The sequence below is a fragment of the Oncorhynchus keta genome, chromosome 10 (assembly GCF_023373465.1).
Source record: "Oncorhynchus keta strain PuntledgeMale-10-30-2019 chromosome 10, Oket_V2, whole genome shotgun sequence".
Taxonomy (NCBI): domain Eukaryota; kingdom Metazoa; phylum Chordata; class Actinopteri; order Salmoniformes; family Salmonidae; genus Oncorhynchus; species Oncorhynchus keta.
The window spans coordinates 15,412,761-15,432,954 of NC_068430.1; the positions used below are offsets into that span (position 1 = coordinate 15,412,761).

Sequence of the window (20,194 nt, forward strand, 5' to 3'; positions counted from 1 at the left end):
CATCTCGGATTAGACTGAGCTGAGTTAACCCCTCCCTTATGAGCCGTGGCTTCTCAGGTTAGCTGTAGTCTCTTAGACTAAGGGCAGTCACTCACTGTGAAGCGCTGTGGCCCGAGGGGCTCTGACAGGACACAGTACTGGACAGCCAGGTTGATGTAGCTTGAGCGGTAGGAGCTGATCTTCCTGTGGCCCTGGACCAGCTTGTACAGCTCCACACACATCAGACCTGCCACCGCAGCCGTGGTCGTGGCTATAGCCGGGATGATGCGACCCGCGATCAGCTTACTCTGTGGATGAGGGGAGAAAGAAGCTCCAGTTAAAAGAGTGTGTGTTTGGTTTTACTATCCTTGTGGGGACCAGAAGTCCTCACAAGGATAGTAAAACAAAGAAAAGTGAGTGGGGGAGGGGGCATTTGTGGGGACATTTCGCTAAGAGTTAGGGTTAGAGTTAGCGGTTAGGGTTAGAGTTAGGGTTAGAGTTAGGAGTTAGGAGTTAGGGTTAGAGTTAGGAGTTAGGGTTAGAGTTAGGGTTAGAGTTAGGAGTTAGGGTTAGAGTTAGGGGTTAGGGTTAGAGTTAGGAGTTAGGAGTTAGGGTTAGAGTTAGGAGTTAGGGTTAGAGTTAGGGTTAGAGTTAGGAGTTAGGGTTAGAGTTAGGGTTAGAGTTAGGAGTTAGGGTTAGAGTTAGGAGTTAGGGTTAGAGTTAGGAGTTAGGAGTTAGGGTTAGAGTTAGGGTTAGAGTTAGGAGTTAGGGTTAGAGTTAGGGTTAGGGTTAGGAGTTAGGGTTAGAGTTAGGGTTAGAGTTAGGGTTAGGAGTTAGGAGTTAGGAGTTAGGGTTAGAGTTAAGAGTTAGGGTTAGAGTTAGGGTTAGAGTTAGGAGTTAGGGTTAGAGTTAGGGTTAGGAGTTAGGAGTTAGGAGTTAGGGTTAGAGTTAGGAGTTAGGAGTTAGGGTTAGAGTTAGGAGTTAGGGTTAGAGTTAGGGTTAGAGTTAGGGTTAGGGTTAGGGTTAGGGTTAGGGTTAGGAGTTAGGAGTTAGGAGTTAGGAGTTAGGGTTAGAGTTAAGAGTTAGGGTTAGAGTTAGGGTTAGAGTTAGGAGTTAGGAGTTAGGAGTTAGGGTTAGAGTTAGGAGTTAGGGTTAGAGTTAGGGTTAGAGTTAGGAGTTAGGAGTTAGGGTTAGAGTTAGGAGTTAGGGTTAGAGTTAGGGTTAGGAGTTAGGAGTTAGGAGTTAGGGTTAGAGTTAGGAGTTAGGGTTAGAGTTAGGGTTAGAGTTAGGAGTTAGGAGTTAGGAGTTAGGGTTAGAGTTAGGAGTTAGGAGTTAGGGTTAGAGTTAGGAGTTAGGAGTTAGGGTTAGAGTTAGGAGTTAGGGTTAGAGTTAGGAGTTAGGAGTTAGGGTTAGAGTTAGGAGTTAGGGTTAGAGTTAGGAGTTAGGGTTAGAGTTAGCGGTTAGGGTTAGAGTTAGGAGTTAGGGTTAGAGTTAGGAGTTAGGGTTAGAGTTAGCGGTTAGGGTTAGAGTTAGGGTTAGAGTTAGGAGTTAGGGTTAGAGTTAGGAGTTAGGGTTAGAGTTAGAGGTTAGGGTTAGAGTTAGGAGTAGGGTTAGAGTTAGGAGTTAGGAGTTAAGGGTTAGAGTTAGGAGTTAGGGGTTAGAGTTAGGAGTTAGAGTTAGGAGTTAGAGTTAGGAGTTATGGGTTAGAGTTAGGAGTTAGGGGTTAGAGTTAGGAGTTAGGAGTTAGGGGTTAGAGTTAGGAGTTAGAGTTAGGAGTTAGGAGTTAGGGGTTAGAGTTAGAGTTATGGGTTAGAGTTAGGGGTTAGGAGTTAGGGTTAGAGATAGGGGTTAGGGTTAGAGATAGGAGTTAGGGTCAGAGTTAGGGGTTAGGAGTTAGGGTTAGAGATAGGAGTTAGGGGTTAGGAGTTAGGGGTTAGGAGTTAGGGGTTAGGAGTTAGGGTTAGAGTTAGGGGTTAGGGTTAGAGTTAGGGGTTAGGGGTTAGGGTTAGAGGTTAGGAGTTATGGTTAGAGTTAGGAGTTCGGGATAGATTTAGGAGTTAGGGTTAGGGGTTAGGAGTTAGGATTAGAGGTTAGGAGTTAGGGTTAGAGTTAGGGGTTAGGGTTAAAGTTAGGGGTTAGGGGTTAGGGTTAGAGGTTAGGAGTTATGGTTAGAGTCAGGGGTTAGGAGTTAGGGTTTGAGTTAGGGGTTAGGAGTTAGGGTTATAGTTAGGGTTTATGAGTTGGGGGTTAGGAGTTAGGGTTAGAAATATGAGTTAGGGGTTAGGGTTAGGAGTTAGGGTTAGAAACAGGAGTTAGGGGTTATGAGTTAGGGTTAGAGATAGGAGTTAGGGTTAGAGATAGGAGTTAGGGTTAGAGATAGGAGTTAGGGTTAGAGATAGGGGTTAGGGGTTAGGGTTAGGGGTTAGGGTTAGAGATAGGAGTTAGGGTTAGAGTTAGGGGTTAAGAGCTAGGGTTAGAGTTAGGGGTTAAGGTTAGAGTTAGGGGTTAAGAGTTAGGGTTAGAGTTCGGTGTTAGGGTTAGAGTAAGGGGTTAGAGTTAGGGTTATAGTTAGGGGTTAGGAGTTAGGGTTAGAGATAGGAGTTAGGGTTAGAGATAGGAGTTAGGGTCAGAGTTGGGGGTTAGGAGTTAGGGTTAGAGATAGGAGTTAGAGGTAGGGTCAGAGTTAGGGGTTAGGAGTTAGGGTTAGAGATAGGAGTTAGGGTTAGAGATAGGAGTTAGGGGTTAGGAGTTAGGGTTAGAGATAGGAGTTAGGGTTAGAGATAGGAGTTAGGGTCAGAGTTAGGGGTTAGGAGTTGGGGTTAGAGATAGGAGTTAGGGTTAGAAATAGGAGTTAGGGTCAGAGTTAGGGGTTAGGAGTTAGGGTTAGAGATAGGAGTTAGGGTCAGAGTTAGGGGTTATGAGTTAGGGTTAGAGATAGGCGTTAGGGGTTAGGAGTTAGGGGTTAGGAGTTAGGGTTAGAGATAGGAGTTAGAGTTAGGGTTAGAGATAGGAGTTAGGGGTAAAGTTAGGGGTTAGGAGTTCGGGTTAGAGTTATGGGTTAGGAGTTAGGGTTAGAGTTAGGGGTTAGGGTTAGAGTTAGGGGTTAGGGGTTAGGGTTAGAGGTTAGGAGTTATGGTTAGAGTTTGGAGTTCGGGATAGATTTAGGAGTTAGGGTTAGGGGTTAGGAGTTAGGATTAGAGGTTAGGAGTTTGGGATAGATTTAGGAGTTAGATTTAGAGGTTAGAAGTTAGGGTTAGAGGTTAGGAGTTAGGGTTAGAGTTATGGGTTAGGAGTTAGGGTTTGAGTTAGGAGTTCGGAGTTAGGGTTTAGGAGTTAGGGTTAGAGTTAGGAGTTAGGGTTAGAGTTAGGAGTTTGGGTTAGAGTTAGGGATTAGGAGTTAGGGTTAGAGTTAGGGGTTAGGAGTTAGGGGTTAGGAGTTAGGGTTAGGAGTTTGGGTTAGAGTTAGGATTTATGAGTTGGGGGTTAGGAGTTAGGGTTAGAGTTAGGAGTTAGGGTTTGAGTTAGGGGGTAGGGGTTAGGAGTTAGGGTTAGAGTTAGGGGTTAGGAGTTAGGGTTAGAGTTAGGGGTTAGGAGTTAGGGGTTAGGAGTTAGGGTTAGGAGTTTGGGTTAGAGTTAGGACTTATGAGTTGGGGGTTAGGAGTTAGGGTTAGAGTTAGGAGTTGAGGGTTCGAGTTAGGGGGTAGGAGTTAGGGGTTAGGAGTTAGGGTTAGGAGTTTGGGTTAGAGTTAGGATTTATGAGTTGGGGGTTAGGAGTTAGGGTTAGAGTTAGGAGTTAGGGTTAGAGTTAGGAGTTAGGGTTACAGTTAGGAGTTAGGGTTAAAGTTAGAGTTAGGAGTTAGGGTTAGAGTTAGAGTTAGGAGTTAGGGTTAGAGTTAGGAGTTAGGGTTAGAGTTAGGAATTAGGGTTAGAGTTAGGAGTTAGGGTTCGAGTTAGGATTTATGAGTTGGGGGTTAGGAGTTAGGGTTAGAGTTAGGAGTTAGGGTTCGAGTTAGGGGGTAGGGGTTAGGAGTTAGGGTTAGAGTTAGGAGTTAGGGTTAGAGTTAGAGTTAGAGTTAGGAGTTAGGGTTAGAGTTAGGAGTTTGGGTTAGAGTTAGGATTTATGAGTTGGGGGTTAGGAGTTAGGGTTAGAGTTAGGAGTTAGCGTTAGAGTTAGGGGTTAGGAGTTAGGGTTAGAGTTAGGAGTTAGGGTTAGAGTTAGGAGTTTGGGTTAGAGTTAGGATTTATGAGTTGGGGGTTAGGAGCTAGGGTTAGAGTTAGGAGTTAGGGTTAGAGTTTGGGTTAGAGTTAGGATTTATGAGTTGGGGGTTAGGAGTTAGGGTTAGAGTTAGGAGTTAGGGTTAGAGTTAGGAGTTAGGGTTAGAGTTAGAGTTAGGAGTTATGGGTTAGAGTTAGGATTTATGAGTTGGGGGTTAGGAGTTAGGGTTAGAGTTAGGAGTTAGGGTTAGAGTTAGGAGTTAGGGTTAGAGTTAGGAGTTAGGGTTAGAGTTAGAGTTAGGAGTTAGGGTTAGAGTTAGAGTTAGGAGTTAGGGTTAGAGTTAGGAGTTAGGGTTAGAGTTAGGAGTTAGGGTTAGAGTTAGAGTTAGGAGTTAGGGTTAGAGTTAGGAGTTAGGGTTAGAGTTAGGAGTTAGGGTTAGAGTTAGGAGTTAGGGTTAGAGTTAGGAGTTAGGGTTAGAGTTAGGAGTTAGGGGTTAGGAGTTAGGGGTTAGGAGTTAGGGAAAATTGGATTTAAAATGGGAATTAATTGTTTGTTCCCCACAAGGACAGAAAAACAAATCTCAAAAATCTTTTGAGATACTGGGAAATCTCTTTCTCTCACTCTTTCTCTCACTCTTTCTCTCACTCTTTCTCTCACTCTCTGTTGTGTCGCTGTGATAGAAGAAAACAATGAAGATTCTAACCTTGTGACGATCAGCTGTTGGGATGTCGTAGTTCTCTGCCCTCAAGTTAGAGGCAGCCACTATGTAGTCTATGTGGAAGTTATTATCATCATCCTGTAAACACAATTGATCCTCTTTATAATACATGAATGCATTAACCGTTAAAATCCAAAGACCACTAGATTGTTATATTTTCAGGGAACACCTGCCACAGGAGCAACATGGTTCTGAAGAGGAGACAAATGGAGAAACATTCTGACATACGTTACATACATTACATCAACAGCTGTGAGATGAAGATGAGATCAACTGATTCCAGGCCAGAATACTTCTCAGCACTTCCTTGTCTATTAAAGCCAAATGAGTCAATGATGTGATGCCGTGGTTCATCTGCTTTGAGCTCTGAGGCCTTTGTGTCTGTGTCACTTTAATTACACTAGTACATGACTGATCACCCCTCTGCCATGTAGTGGAAATCAGATCCCCCTGTTAGCGACACTGTCTATGAGCTCACACCTCAGCCAGCACAGCCCTACAAAAGGGGCGACAAACAGTCAGGGGCAGCTGGAGGGGTCATGAGGTAGTCTCACCTGGCAACCCGATACTGCGGAATCCGTTACCTCACATGCCAGGCATCTGTAGCATGACCTGTCCAGTTAGCAGAGGTAGAGAGTAGGTGGAGGATGTGGACAAGGAGGATGAGGAGGTGGACGAGGAGGATGAGGAGGTGGACGAGGAGGAGGGTCTCAGTCACATCCAAGGCAAGGTGACATCTAATACCTGTCTTACCTCAGCCACCCTACACACTTCACCAGCCACCCTACACACTTAACCAGCCACCCTACACACTTCGCCAGCCACACTAATCAGTCATCTGTACTACACAGCTCCAAACCTCCTTTAATGATGGATAGATGAGGCGGGGGAGTGAGAGAGAAGAGAGAGAGTGGGAGTGAGAGAAAGAAAGAAAGGAGCGAGAGAGAGAGTCTCCAGTTCCATTGCATGACAGTGACTGGCTGTACAATGGAAGTGTTATGGAGGAACTTTTGCCCTCGGGGCTGTGTGAGTGTGCTGCTTCACAGGGCTGGGTGACATGGTGGTGGTAGACCATGTGAGATGGGGAGCAGGGGGGGGACCCTACAGCCCCACAAACAGAGCTAGAGGTCCCCAGGCCTAGTCTCTGTAGACTGTTTATTCACCACTGTTCCGTAGACTGTTTATTCACCACTGTTCTGTAGACTGTTTATTCACCACTGTTCTATAGACTGTTAATTAACCACTGTTCTGTAGACTGTTTATTCACCACTGTTCTGTAGACTGTTTATTCACCACTGTTCTGTAGACTGTTTATTCACCACTGTTCTGTAGACTGTTAATTCACCACTGTTCCGTAGACTGTTTATTCACCACTGTTCTGTAGACTGTTTATTCACCACTGTTCTGTAGACTGTTTATTCACCACTGTTCTGTAGACTGTTAATTCACCACTGTTCCGTAGACTGTTTATTCACCACTGTTCTGTAGACTGTTTATTCACCACTGTTCCGTAGACTGTTTATTCACCACTGTTCTGTAGACTGTTTATTCACCACTGTTCTATAGACTGTTTATTCACCACTGTTCTGTAGACTGTTTATTCACCACTGTTCTGTAGACTGTTTATTCACCACTGTTCCGTAGACTGTTTATTCACCACTGTTCTATAGACTTTTAATTCACCACTGTTCTGTAGACTGTTTATTCACCACTGTTCTGTAGACTGTTTATTCACCACTGTTCTGTAGACTGTTTATTCACCACTGTTCTGTAGACTGTTAATTCACCACTGTTCCGTAGACTGTTTATTCACCACTGTTCTGTAGACTGTTTATTCACCACTGTTCTGTAGACTGTTTATTCACCACTGTTCTGTAGACTGTTAATTCACCACTGTTCTGTAGACTGTTTATTCACCACTGTTCTGTAGACTGTTAATTCACCACTGTTCTGTAGACTGTTTATTCACCACTGTTCTGTAGACTGTTAATTCACCACTGTTCTGTAGACTGTTTATTCACCACTGTTCTGTAGACTGTTAATTCACCACTGTTCTGTAGACTGTTTATTCACCACTGTTCTGTAGACTTTTAATTCACCACTGTTCTGTAGACTGTTTATTCACCACTGTTCTGTAGACTGTTTATTCACCACTGTTCTGTACACTGTTTATTCACCAATGTTCTGTAGACTGTTAATTCACCACTGTTCCGTAGACTGTTTATTCACCACTGTTCTGTAGACTGTTAATTCACCACTGTTCTGTAGACTGTTTATTCACCACTGTTCTGTAGACTGTTTATTCACCACTGTTCCGTAGACTGTTTATTCACCACTGTTCTATAGACTTTTAATTCACCACTGTTCTGTAGACTGTAGACTGAGCCACTGCAGTGTGTGTCCCGTTAGGGACTAGTACAGACAAGGGTCACTGAGGACCCAAAGACCAAACTTCTATTTTTTTTGTTGCCCCATATAGAGTTCAACATGGACCCCTGCCCTCTCTGTGGCCCCTAGCACTATGCAGTGTTACCAGTGGAGATATGGTGAGCATGGCGCTGGGCTCTTATTACCTTCTCAAAGTCAATGGGGTGCATCTGCAGGGCTGCGCTGTTCACTGGAGGAGAGGACAGCTTCTTCTGCAACTCCTCCAGTCGGCCTGTGTCTGGTCAAATGGAACAGAAATACAGAGTAACACAAAGGCCTGAGAAACAGGCTTATAACACAACATACAGTAGATAAATGGACCGTTTACTCACCTAAATGTCCACTCTCCCTCTCCTCCTCCATCTCCTTGTCAGTGAGATGGATCTTGACGGTAGACTTGGGGGTGAAGGCAGGTATGTGGACCGTCTCTAGGATGCTCCTGATTGCAGAGCTGTCTCGTGTACCCACAATCCCATAGATCTGCCCATAGAGGTTGGCTGCTGCCACCACATAGTCCATATGGGTGGTCTACAATACATGACAAGATAACACAAACTGTTAATGACCCCCCACCTCTCCATCTCAACAGTCAGAACCAGACCTGCTGAGGTAAAATAAATAATTACATTACACACATGCTGCTAACTCAAACAAAACCCACAAATCCACTTTGGTCATATTAGGGGTGGTACAAAGACCACTTCCTACCAGTTGCACGCGAGGAGCAAAAGCTATGGAAAATGTTAATATCTGACAGGATGGTCATCATGGATAGAGTTGGGTAGGTTCCTTTCTAAATGTAATCCGTTACAGTTACTAGTTAGCGGTCTAAAATTCTGACCAGTAACGTAACTTTTAGATTACTCAAAGTCAGTAGCACAATCTGATTACTTTCAGTTACTTTTGGATTACTTTCCCCGCCAGAGGCATTAGAAGAAGACAAAAAGGTTTCATCAAACGCATTTGGTGTCCTCATAGTAATCTGTGACTTGTGGTCAGACTCGCTCAGGTGGAACAAACTTAAACTTGTGCCGTTTTTCAATGCTGACTTGAAAATCATTGAGAAATCAGAAAGGTGTCATAGTATATTTTTTGGCAAACGTTGTTCTGAATTTAAAAGTAATCCAAGAAGTAATCATCTGTTTTTTTCAAAAATATCTGTAATCTGATTAGAATTTTTTTGCTGGTAACCTAACTGATTACAGTTAAAGTTTTTGGTAATTGGATTACATGTAATCAGTTACTCTCCAACTCTGCTCATGTAATATGTCCACCACACTGGGCTGTATGAGCTATCAGCAGAGTCACCCAGTAGTTACCAAAGGAGAAAACCCTCTGGACTTAACCAAAAAATATAAATATGTTTTATTGTCACATACACCAGATAGGTGCAGTGAAATGTGTTGCTTTACAAGGTCAGTAGTAGTAGTGTGGCAACCCTGGCTGGAGCAAATTAAGGTTAAGTTCCTTGCTCAAGGGCATATCAACAGATTTTTCACTTTGTCAGCTCGGGTATTCAAACCAGCAACCTTTCGGTTACTGGCCAAGGCTCTAAAAGCTAGGCTACCTGCCCCTTGTCAAGGCAGAAAACAATCACAATTTACATCAGTTTAAAACCTCCCATCGGTGACCAACAAACCCCCTTGTGATTCATCATGTAGTTTTAAATAGTAATGTCTACCATTGAATACATCAGAGGACTATGAAATATTCATAGGATGGTTCCACTGATTTACAACTGCTCCTAAATGGTATTCAACAGGCCATGAATAGGCTCTATGCTCTAGAAGCAGTCAGTGTGTTTATTGAGTGTGTTGATAAGAGGCATTCCTAAAGAACATTGTTGTTGTCCTATTGTCTGCCTGTGAGAGCTGCAGGCCCAGACCTGAGGACAGGTGAGGAGACAACCCCTCATACCAGGAGAGGAGGGGAACAGAGAGGAGATAATAGAGAGGAGGGGACCAGAGAGGAGAGAACAGAGAGGTGGGGAACCGAGAGGAGGGGAAACGAGAGGAGAGAACAGAGAGGAGGGGAACAGAGAGGAGAGAACAGAGAGGAGGAGAACAGAGAGGAGGGGAACAGAGAGGAGAGAACAGAGAGGAGGGGAACAGAGAGGAGAGAACAGAGAGGAGAGAACAGAGAGGAGGGGAACAGAGAGGAGGGGAACAGAGAGGAGAGAACAGAGAGGAGAGAACAGAGAGGAGGGGGACAGAGAGGAGAGAACATGGAGGAGGGGAACCGAGAGGAGAGAACAGAGAGGAGGGGAACAGAGAGGAGGGGAACAGAGAGGAGAGAACAGAGAGGAGGGGCACAGAGAGGAGATAACAGAGAGGAGGGAAACAGAGAGGAGGGGAACAGAGAGGAGAGAACAGAGAGGTAGGGAACCGAGAGGAGAGAACAGAGAGGAGGGGAACAGAGAGGAGAGAACAGAGAGGAGGGGCACAGAGAGGAGATAACAGAGAGGAGGGAAACAGAGAGGAGGGGAACAGAGAGGAGGGAAACAGAGAGGAGGGGAACAGGGAGGAGGGGAACAGAGAGGAGAGAACAGAGAGGAGGGAAACAGAGAGGAGGGGAACAGAGAGGAGGGGAACAGAGAGGAGGGGAACAGAGAGGAGAGAACAGAGAGGAGGGGAACAGAGAGGAGGGGAACAGAGAGGAGAGAACAGAGAGGAGGGGAACAGAGAGGAGGGGAACAGAGAGGAGGGGAACAGAGAGGAGAGAACAGAGAGGAGGGAAACAGAGAGGAGGGGAACAGAGAGGAGGGGAACAGAGAGGAGGGGAACAGAGAGGAGAGAACAGAGAGGAGGGGAACAGAGAGGAGAGAACAGAGAGGAGGGGAACAGAGAGGAGAGAAGAGAGGAGGGGAACAGAGAGGAGAGAACAGAGAGGAGGGAACAGAGAGGAGGGGAACAGAGAGGAGGGGAACAGAGAGGAGAGAACAGAGAGGAGGGAAACAGAGAGGAGGGGAACAGAGAGGAGGGGAACAGAGAGGAGGGGAACAGAGAGGAGAGAACAGAGAGGAGGGGAACAGAGAGGAGGGGAACAGAAAGGAGGGGAACAGAGAGGAGAGAACAGAGAGGAGAGAACAGAGAGGAGGGGAACAGAGAGGAGAGAACATGGAGGAGGGGAACAGAGAGGAGAGAACAGAGAGGAGGGGAACAGAGAGGAGGGGAACAGAGAGGAGGGGAACAGAGAGGAGAGAACAGAGAGGAGGGAAACAGAGAGGAGGGGAACAGAGAGGAGGGGAACAGAGAGGAGGGGAACAGAGAGGAGAGAACAGAGAGGAGGGGAACAGAGAGGAGAGAACAGAGAGGAGGGGAACAGAGAGGAGAGAACAGAGAGGAGGGGAACAGAGAGGAGAGAACAGAGAGGAGGGGAACAGAGAGGAGAGAACAGAGAGGAGGGGAACAGAGAGGAGGGGAACAGAGAGGAGGGGAACAGAGAGGAGAGAACAGAGAGGAGGGAAAAGAGAGGAGGGGAACAGAGAGGGGGAACAGAGAGGAGGGGAACAGAGAGGAGAGAACAGAGAGGAGGGGAACAGAGAGGAGGGGAAAGAGAGGAGGGGAACAGAGAGGAGAGAACAGAGAGGAGGGGAACAGAGAGGAGGGGAACAGAGAGGAGAGAACAGAGAGGAGAGAACAGAGAGGAGGGGAACAGAGAGGAGAGAACATGGAGGAGGGGAACAGAGAGGAGAGAACAGAGAGGAGGGGAACAGAGAGGAGGGGCACAGAGAGGAGATAACAGAGAGGGGAAACAGAGAGGAGGGAAACAGAGTGGAGGGGAACAGAGAGGAGGGGAACAGAGAGGAGGGAAACAGAGAGGAGGGGAACAGAGAGGAGGGGAACAGAGGTGAGGAACAGAGAGGAGGGGAACAGAGAGGAGGGGAACAGAGAGGAGGGGAACAGAGAGGAGAGAACAGAGAGGAGAGAACAGAGAGGAGGGGAACCAAGAGGAGAGAACAGAGAGGAGGGGAACAGAGAGGAGGGGCACAGAGAGGAGATAACAGAGAGGAGGGAAACAGAGAGGAGGGGAACAGAGAGGAGGGGAACAGAGAGGAGGGAAACAGAGAGGAGGGGAACAGAGGAGGGGAACAGAGAGGTGGGGAACAGAGAGGAGGGGAACAGAGAGGAGGGGAACAGAGAGGAGAGAACAGAGAGGAAAGAACAGAGAGGAGGGGAACAGAGAGGAGAGAACAGAGAGGAGGGGAACAGAGAGGAGGGGAACAGAGAGGAGGGGAACAGAGAGAAGGGGAACAGAGAGGAGAGAACAGAGAGGAGAGAACAGAGAGGAGGGGAACGAGAGGAGAGAACAGAGAGGAGGGGAACAGAGCGGAGGGGCACAGAGAGGAGATAACAGAGAGGAGGGAAACAGAGAGGAGGGAAACAGAGAGGAGGAGAAAAGAGAGGAGGGGAACAGAGAGGAGGGGAACAGAGAGGTGGGGAACCGAGTGGAGAGAACAGAGAGGAGGGGAACAGAGAGGAGGGGCACAGAGAGGAGATAACAGAGAGGAGGGAAACAGAGAGGAGGGGAACAGAGAGGAGAGAACAGAGGTGGGGAACTGAGAGGAGGGGAACAGAGAGGAGAGAACAGAGAGGTGGGGAAAGAGAGGGAGAACAGAGAGGAGGGGAACAGAGAGGAGGGGCACAGAGAGGAGGGGAACAGAGAGGAGGGGAACAGAGAGGAGGGGAACAGAGAGGTGAGGAACAGAGAGGAGGGGAACAGAGAGGAGGGGAACAGAGAGGAGGGGAACAGAGAGGAGAGAACAGAGAGGAGAGAACAGAGAGGAGGGGAACCAAGAGGAGAGAACAGAGAGGAGGGGAACAGAGAGGAGGGGCACAGAGAGGAGATAACAGAGAGGAGGGAAACAGAGAGGAGGGGAACAGAGAGGAGGGGAACAGAGAGGAGGGAAACAGAGAGGAGGGGAACAGAGAGGAGGGGAACAGAGAGGTGGGGAACAGAGAGGAGGGGAACAGAGAGGAGGGGAACAGAGAGGAGAGAACAGAGAGGAAAGAACAGAGAGGAGGGGAACAGAGAGGAGAGAACAGAGAGGAGGGGAACAGAGAGGAGGGGAACAGAGAGGAGGGGAACAGAGAGAAGGGGAACAGAGAGGAGAGAACAGAGAGGAGAGAACAGAGAGGAGGGGAACCGAGAGGAGAGAACAGAGAGGAGGGGAACAGAGCGGAGGGGCACAGAGAGGAGATAACAGAGAGGAGGGAAACAGAGAGGAGGGAAACAGAGAGGAGGAGAAAAGAGAGGAGGGGAACAGAGAGGAGGGGAACAGAGAGGTGGGGAACCGAGTGGAGAGAACAGAGAGGAGGGGAACAGAGAGGAGGGGCACAGAGAGGAGATAACAGAGAGGAGGGAAACAGAGAGGAGGGGAACAGAGAGGAGAGAACAGAGGTGGGGAACTGAGAGGAGGGGAACAGAGAGGAGAGAACAGAGAGGTGGGGAACCGAGAGGAGAGAACAGAGAGGAGGGGAACAGAGAGGAGGGGCACAGAGAGGAGATAACAGAGAGGAGGGAAACAGAGAGGAGAGAACAGAGAGGAGGGGAACAGAGAGGAGGGGAACAGAGAGGAGGGGAACAGAGAGGAGAAAACAGAGAGGAGAGAACAGAGAGGAGGGGAACAGAGAGGAGAGAACAGAGAGGTGGGGAACCGAGAGGAGGGGAACAGGGAGGAGGGGAACAGAGAGGAGGGGAACAGAGAGGAGAGAACAGAGAGGAGGGGAACAGAGAGGAGAGAACATGGAGGAGGGGAACAAAGAGGCGAGAACAGAGAGGAGGGGAACAAAGAGGAGAGAACAGAGGAGAGAACGATTTTTCACCTCTATAGCGCCATTGTGTGTGCCTGTGTGTGTGTGTGTGTGTGTGTGTGTGTGTGTGTGTGTGTGTGTGTGTGTGTGTGTGTGTGTGTGTGTGTGTGTGTGTGTGTGTGTGTGTGTGTGTGTGTGTGTGTGTGTGTGTGTGTGTGTGTGTGTGTGTGTGTGTGTGTGTACGTAATGTTGGGGTAGATTTTATCCACCTTGCTTTGTCAGCAGTAGAAGGTAAGTGGTTCTCACAGGTTAGATAAGAACCAATCCAATATACAACCAGAGAGAATGTGAGGGGTGTGTTATCAGCTAAGATAATGACATTTCAAATCATTCTCGCTGACCGGTTCGTCAGGCAAATGAGACAACTGCAGTGCACTGTGTGTGTCTGAGACTGAGGAGAGATACAGTAGGTTGTGTAAAACTTACATTGATAGGGTCAAAGGTCAAGGGATGGGGACATCTCTTTGCTCCAGACCAGAAAGGCAGACCTGAACTCGTCAACTGAGAAAACACAGACAAAGAGTGAAAATTAAATTAAATCAATCAATCACGGCAATAATTAACCAATACAATGACGGTATTCAAAGCAAAGGGAGTCTTGAGACACCACATTCCCAGAAGCCATGCAGGCAGACAGAGAGACAGTTGTGTTGACCACACCATTTGTTGTCCTGATAAAAGAAGAACAGAGGAGCCTGAGAGCTTTGATCCCGAGTGGTGCAGCAGTCTAAGGCACTGCATGTCAGTTCTAGCGACGTCACTACAGACACCCTGGTTCGTATCCAGGCTGTATCACAACCGGCCGTGATTGGGAGTCAAATAGGGCGGCGCACAATTGGCCCAGCGTCGTCCTGGTTTGGCCGGGGTAGGCCGTCATTGTAAATAAGAATTTGATCCCAACTGACTTGCCTAGTTAAATAGAGGTTACATAAAAATGTAAAAAATAGCCAAAAGTCCAAACAGTCCCAACAGTCCAAACAGTCTAAACAGTCCAAACAGTCTAAACAGTCCCAACAGTCTATACAGTCCCAACAGTCTAAACAGTCCCAACAGTCTAAACAGTCCCAACAGTCCCAACAGTCCCAACAGTCTAAACAGTCTAAACAGTCCCAACAGTCTAAACAGTCCCAGCAGTCTACCAACATTGCCAACAGTCCCAACAGTCCAAACAGTCCCAACAGTCTAAACAGTCCCAACAGTCTAAACAGTCCCAACAGTCTAAACAGTCCCAACAGTCTACCAACATTGCCAACAGTCCCAACACTCCAAACAGTCCCAACAGTCTAAACAGTCCCAACAGTCTACCAACATTGCCAACAGTCCCAACAGTCCAAACAGTCCCAACAGTCTAAACAGTCCCAACAGTCTAAACAGTCCCAACAGTCCAATCAGTCCCAAAAGTCTAAACAGTCCCAACAGTTTAACCAACATTGCCAACAGTCCCAACAGTCCAAACAGTCCCAACAGTCTAAACAGTCCCAACAGTCCCAACAGTCTAAACAGTCCCAACAGTCCCAACAGTCCCAACAGTCTACCAACAGTCCCAACAGTCCAAACAGTCACAACAGTCCCAACAGTCTACCAACATTGCCAACAGTCCCAACAGTCCAAACAGTCCCAACAGTCTAAACAGTCCCAACAGTCTAAACAGTCCCAGCAGTCTAAACAGTCCCAACAGTCTACCAACATTGCCAACAGTCCCAACAGTCCAAACAGTCCCAACAGTCTAAACAGTCACAACAGTCTACCAACATTGCCAACAGTCCCAACAGTCCAAACAGTCCCAACAGTCTAAACAGTCCCAACAGTCCCAACAGTCTAAACAGTCCCAACAGTCTAAACACTCCCAACAGTCCAAACAGTCCCAACAGTCTAAACAGTCCCAACAGTTTAACCAACATTTCCAACAGTCTAAACAGTCTACCAACATTGCCAAAAGTCTCGACAGTCTAAACAGTCCCAACAGTCTACCAACATTGCCAACAGTCTCAACAGTCCCAACAGTCTACCAACATTGCCAACAGTCCCAACAGTCCAAACAGTCCCAACAGTCTAAACAGTCCCAACAGTCTACCAACATTGCCAACAGTCTAAACAGTCCCAACAGTCTAAACAGTCCCAACAGTCTAAACAGTCCCAACAGTCTACCAACATTGCCAACAGTCCCAACAGTCCAAACAGTCTAAACAGTCCCAACAGTCTAAACAGTCCAAACAGTCCCAACAGTCTAAACAGTCCCAACAGTCTACCAACATTGCCAACAGTCTAAACAGTCCCAACAGTCTACCAACATTGCCAACAGTCCCAACAGTCCAAACAGTCCCAACAGTCTAAACAGTCCCAACAGTCTACCAACATTGCCAACAGTCCCAACAGTCCAAACAGTCCCAACAGTCCAAACAGTCCCAACAGTCTAAATAGTCTAAACAGTCTAAACAGTCTAAACAGTCCCAACAGTCCCAACAGTCTAAACAGTCCCAACAGTCTAAACAGTCTAAACAGTCCAAACAGTCCCAACAGTCCAAATAGTCCCAACAGTCTAAACAGTCCCAACAGTCTAAATAGTCTAAACAGTCTAAATAGTCCCAACAGTCTAAACAGTCCCAACAGTCTACCAACATTGCCAACAGTCTAAACAGTCCCAACAGTCTACCAACATTGCCAACAGTCCCAACAGTCTAAACAGTCTAAACAGTCCCAACAGTCTACCAACATTGCCAACAGTCTAAACAGTCCCAACAGTCTACCAACATTGCCAACAGTCTCGACAGTCTAAACAGTCCCAACAGTCTACCAACATTGCCAACAGTCTCAACAGTCTACAAACATTGCCAACAGTCTCGACGATCTAAACAGTCCCAACAGTCTACCAACATTGCCAACAGTCTCAACAGTCTAAACAGTCCCAACAGTCGACCAACATTGCCAACAGTCTCGACAGTCTAAACAGTCCCAACAGTCTACCAACATTGCCAACAGTCTCAACAGTCCCAACAGTCTACCAACATTGCCAACAGTCACAACAGTCCAAACAGTCCCAACAGTCGAAACAGTACCTAAACAGTCTAAACAGTCCCAACAGTCCAAACAGTCCCTAAACAGTCCCAAACAGTCTAAAAGTCTAAATAGTCCCAACAGTCAAAAACAGTCCCAACAGTCTAAACAGTCCCAACAGTCTAAACAGTCCCAACAGTCTACCAACATTGCCAACAGTCTAAACAGTCCCAACAGTCTACCAACATTGCCAACAGTCTCAACAGTCTAAACAGTCCCAACAGTCTACCAACATTGCCAACAGTCTCAGCAGTCTAAACAGTCCCAACAGTCTACGAACATTGCCAACAGTCTAAACAGTCCCAACAGTCTACAAACATTGCCAACAGTCTCAACAATCTAAACAGTCCCAACAGTCTACCAACATTGCCAACAGTCTCAACAGTCTAAACAGTCCCAACAGTCTACCAACATTGCCAACAGTCTCAACAGTCTACCAACATTGCCAACAGTCTCAACAATCTAAACAGTCCCAACAGTCTACCAACTAACAGTCTCAACAGTCTAAACAGTCCCAACAGTCTACCAACATTGCCAACAGTCCCTAAACAGTCCCAACAGTCTACCAACAGTCCCAACAGTCTACCAACAAACAGTCTACCAACAGTGCCAAAACAGTCCCAACAGTGCCAACAGTCTCAACAGTCCAACATTGCCAACAGTCTCGACAATCTAAACAGTCCCAACAGTCTACCAACATTGCCAACAGTCTCAACAGTCTAAACAGTCCCAACAGTCTACCAACATTGCCAACAGTCTAAACAGTCCCAACAGTCTACCAACATTGCCAACAGTCTCAACAGTCTAAACAGTCCCAACAGTCTACCAACATTGTCCCAACAGTCTACCAACATTGCCCAACAGTCTAAACAGTCCCAACAGTCTACCAACATTGCCAACAGTCTAAACAGTCCCAACAGTCTACCAACATTGCCAACAGTCCCAACAGTCTAAACAGTCCCAACAGTCTACCAACATTGCCAACAGTCTCGACAGTCTAAACAGTCCCAACAGTCTACCAACATTGCCAACAGTCCCAACAGTCTAAACAGTCCCAACAGTCTACCAACATTGCCAACAGTCTCGACAGTCTAAACAGTCCCAACAGTCTACCAACATTGCCAACAGTCTCAACAGTCTACCAACATTGCCAACAGTCTCGACAATCTAAACAGTCCCAACAGTCTACCAACATTGCCAACAGTCTAAACAGTCCCAACAGTCTACCAACATTGCCAACAGTCTCGACAGTCTAAACAGTCCCAACAGTCTACCAACATTGCCAACAGTCTCAACAGTCCCAACAGTCTACCAACATTGCCAACAGTCCCAACAGTCCAAACAGTCCCAACAGTCTAAACAGTCCCAACAGTCCCAACAGTCTAAACAGTCCCAACAGTCTAAACAGTCCCAACAGTCTAAACAGTCCCAACAGTCCAAACAGTCCCAACAGTCAGTCCAAACAGTCCCAACAGTCTAAACAGTCCCAACAGTCTAAATAGTCTAAACAGTCTAAATAGTCCCAACAGTGCAAAAACAGTCCCAACAGTCTAAACAGTCCCAACAGTCTAAACAGTCCCAACAGTCTAAACAGTCCCAACAGTCTACCAACATTGCCAACAGTCTAAACAGTCCCAACAGTCTACCAACATTGCCAACAGTCTCAACAGTCTAAACAGTCCCAACAGTCTACCAACATTGCCAACAGTCTCTCAGACAGTCTAAACAGTCCCAACAGTCTACCAACATTGCCAACAGTCTAAACAGTCCCAACAGTCTACAAACATTGCCAACAGTCTCGACAATCTAAACAGTCCCAACAGTCTACCAACATTGCCAACAGTCTCCAAACAGTCCCAACAGTCTAAACAGTCCCAACAGTCTACCAACATTGCCAACAGTCTAAACAGTCCCAACAGTCTAAACAGTCCCAACAGTCTAAACAGTCCCAACCAACATTGCCAACAGTCCCAACAGTCCAAACAGTCTAAACAGTCTCCAAACAGTCCCAACAGTCTACCAACATTGCCAACAGTCTAAACAGTCCCAACAGTCTACCAACATTGCCAACAGTCTCCAAACAGTCCCAACAGTCTAAACAGTCCCAACAGTCTACCAACATTGCCCAGTCCCAACAGTCCAAACAGTCCCAACAGTCAAACAGTCCCAACAGTCTAAATAGTCTAAACAGTCTAAACAGTCCCAACAGTCCCAACAGTCTAAACAGTCCCAACAGTCTAAACAGTCTAAACAGTCCAAACAGTCCCAACAGTCCAAATAGTCCCAACAGTCTAAACAGTCCTAAATAGTCTAAACAGTCTACCAACATTCCCAACAGTCTACCAACATTGCCAACAGTCTAAACAGTCCCAACAGTCTACCAACATTGCCAACAGTCCCAACAGTCTAAACAGTCTAAACAGTCCCAACAGTCTACCAACATTGCCAACAGTCTAAACAGTCCCAACAGTCTACCAACATTGCCAACAGTCTCGACAGTCTAAACAGTCCCAACAGTCTACCAACATTGCCAACAGTCTCAACAGTCTACAAACATTGCCAACAGTCTCGACAATCTAAACAGTCCCAACAGTCTACCAACATTGCCAACAGTCTCAACAGTCTAAACAGTCCCAACAGTCTACCAACATTGCCAACAGTCTCGACAGTCTAAACAGTCCCAACAGTCTACCAACATTGCCAACAGTCTCAACAGTCCCAACAGTCTACCAACATTGCCAACAGTCACAACAGTCCAAACAGTCCCAACAGTCGAAACAGTCCCAACAGTCTAAACAGTCCCAACAGTCTAAACAGTCCCAACAGTCCTAAAACAGTCCCAACAGTCTCCCAACATCTAAACAGTCCCAACAGTCTAAACAGTCCCAACAGTCTACCAACAAACAGTCCCAACAGTCTACCAACATTGCCAACAGTCTCAACAGTCTAAACAGTCCCAACAGTCTACCAACATTGCCTAAACAGTCCCAACAGTCTCGAACATTGCCAACAGTCTAAACAGTCCCAACAGTCTACAAACATTGCCAACAGTCTCAACAGTCTACAGTCCCAACAGTCTACCAACATTGCCAACAGTCTCAACAGTCTAAACAGTCCCAACAGTCAACAGTCTCAACAGTCTACCAACATTGCCAACAGTCTCGACAATCTAAACAGTCCCAACAGTCTACCAACATTGCCAACAGTCTCAACAGTCTAAACCAACAGCCAACCAACAGTCTCAGTCCCAACAGTCTACCAACATTGCCAACAGTCTACCAACATTGCCAACTGTCTCAACAGTCTACCAACATTGCCAACAGTCTCAACAGTCTACCAACATTGCCAACAGTCTCGACAATCTAAACAGTCCCAACAGTCTACCAACATTGCCAACAGTCTCAACAGTCTAAACAGTCCCAACAGTCTACCAACATTGCCAACAGTCTAAACAGTCCCAACAGTCTACCAACATTGCCAACAGTCTCAACAGTCTAAACAGTCCCAACAGTCTACCAACATTGCCAACAGTCTCGACAGTCTAAACAGTCCCAACAGTCTACCAACATTGCCAACAGTCTCGACAGTCTAAACAGTCCCAACAGTCCCAACATTGCCAACAGTCTAAACAGTCCCAACAGTCTACCAACATTGCCAACAGTCCCAACAGTCTAAACAGTCCCAACAGTCCCAACAGTCTAAACAGTCCCAACAGTCTACCAACATTGCCAACAGTCCCAACAGTCTAAAAGTCCCAACAGTCTACCAACATTGCCAACAGTCTCGACAGTCTAAACAGTCCCAACAGTCTACCAACATTGCCAACAGTCTCAACAGTCTACCAACATTGCCAACAGTCTCGACAATCTAAACAGTCCCAACAGTCTACCAACATTGCCAACAGTCTAAACAGTCCCAACAGTCTACCAACATTGCCAACAGTCTCGACAGTCTAAACAGTCCCAACAGTCTACCAACATTGCCAAC

General features: G+C 46.8%; 1 protein-coding gene and 1 long non-coding RNA gene across 3 annotated transcripts in view; both read right to left on the reverse strand.

Moving 5' to 3' along the window:
• The window catches only part of uba7 (ubiquitin-like modifier activating enzyme 7), a 100,288-nt gene that overhangs the window by 45,738 nt on the left and 34,356 nt on the right, over positions 1–20,194 (reverse strand). For both annotated transcript variants that reach the window (XR_008144192.1, XM_052526540.1), the window contains exons 17-21: positions 13,580–13,654; positions 7,673–7,868; positions 7,487–7,578; positions 4,899–4,991; positions 96–287 (exon numbers count right to left, since the gene is read on the reverse strand). Coding sequence is in view for 1 of the 2 variants with exons in the window: in XM_052526540.1 (XP_052382500.1) it covers positions 96–287; positions 4,899–4,991; positions 7,487–7,578; positions 7,673–7,868; positions 13,580–13,654 (648 nt within the window). In the remaining variant the exon portion in view is untranslated. The remainder of the gene's footprint in view (positions 1–95; positions 288–4,898; positions 4,992–7,486; positions 7,579–7,672; positions 7,869–13,579; positions 13,655–20,194) is intronic.
• Positions 17,522–19,183, reverse strand: LOC127932133 (uncharacterized). Its single transcript, XR_008144193.1, has 2 exons — positions 19,109–19,183; positions 17,522–17,918 (listed from the first exon to the last, which is right to left on the reverse strand). It is a non-coding gene; the product is annotated as an uncharacterized LOC127932133 (long non-coding RNA).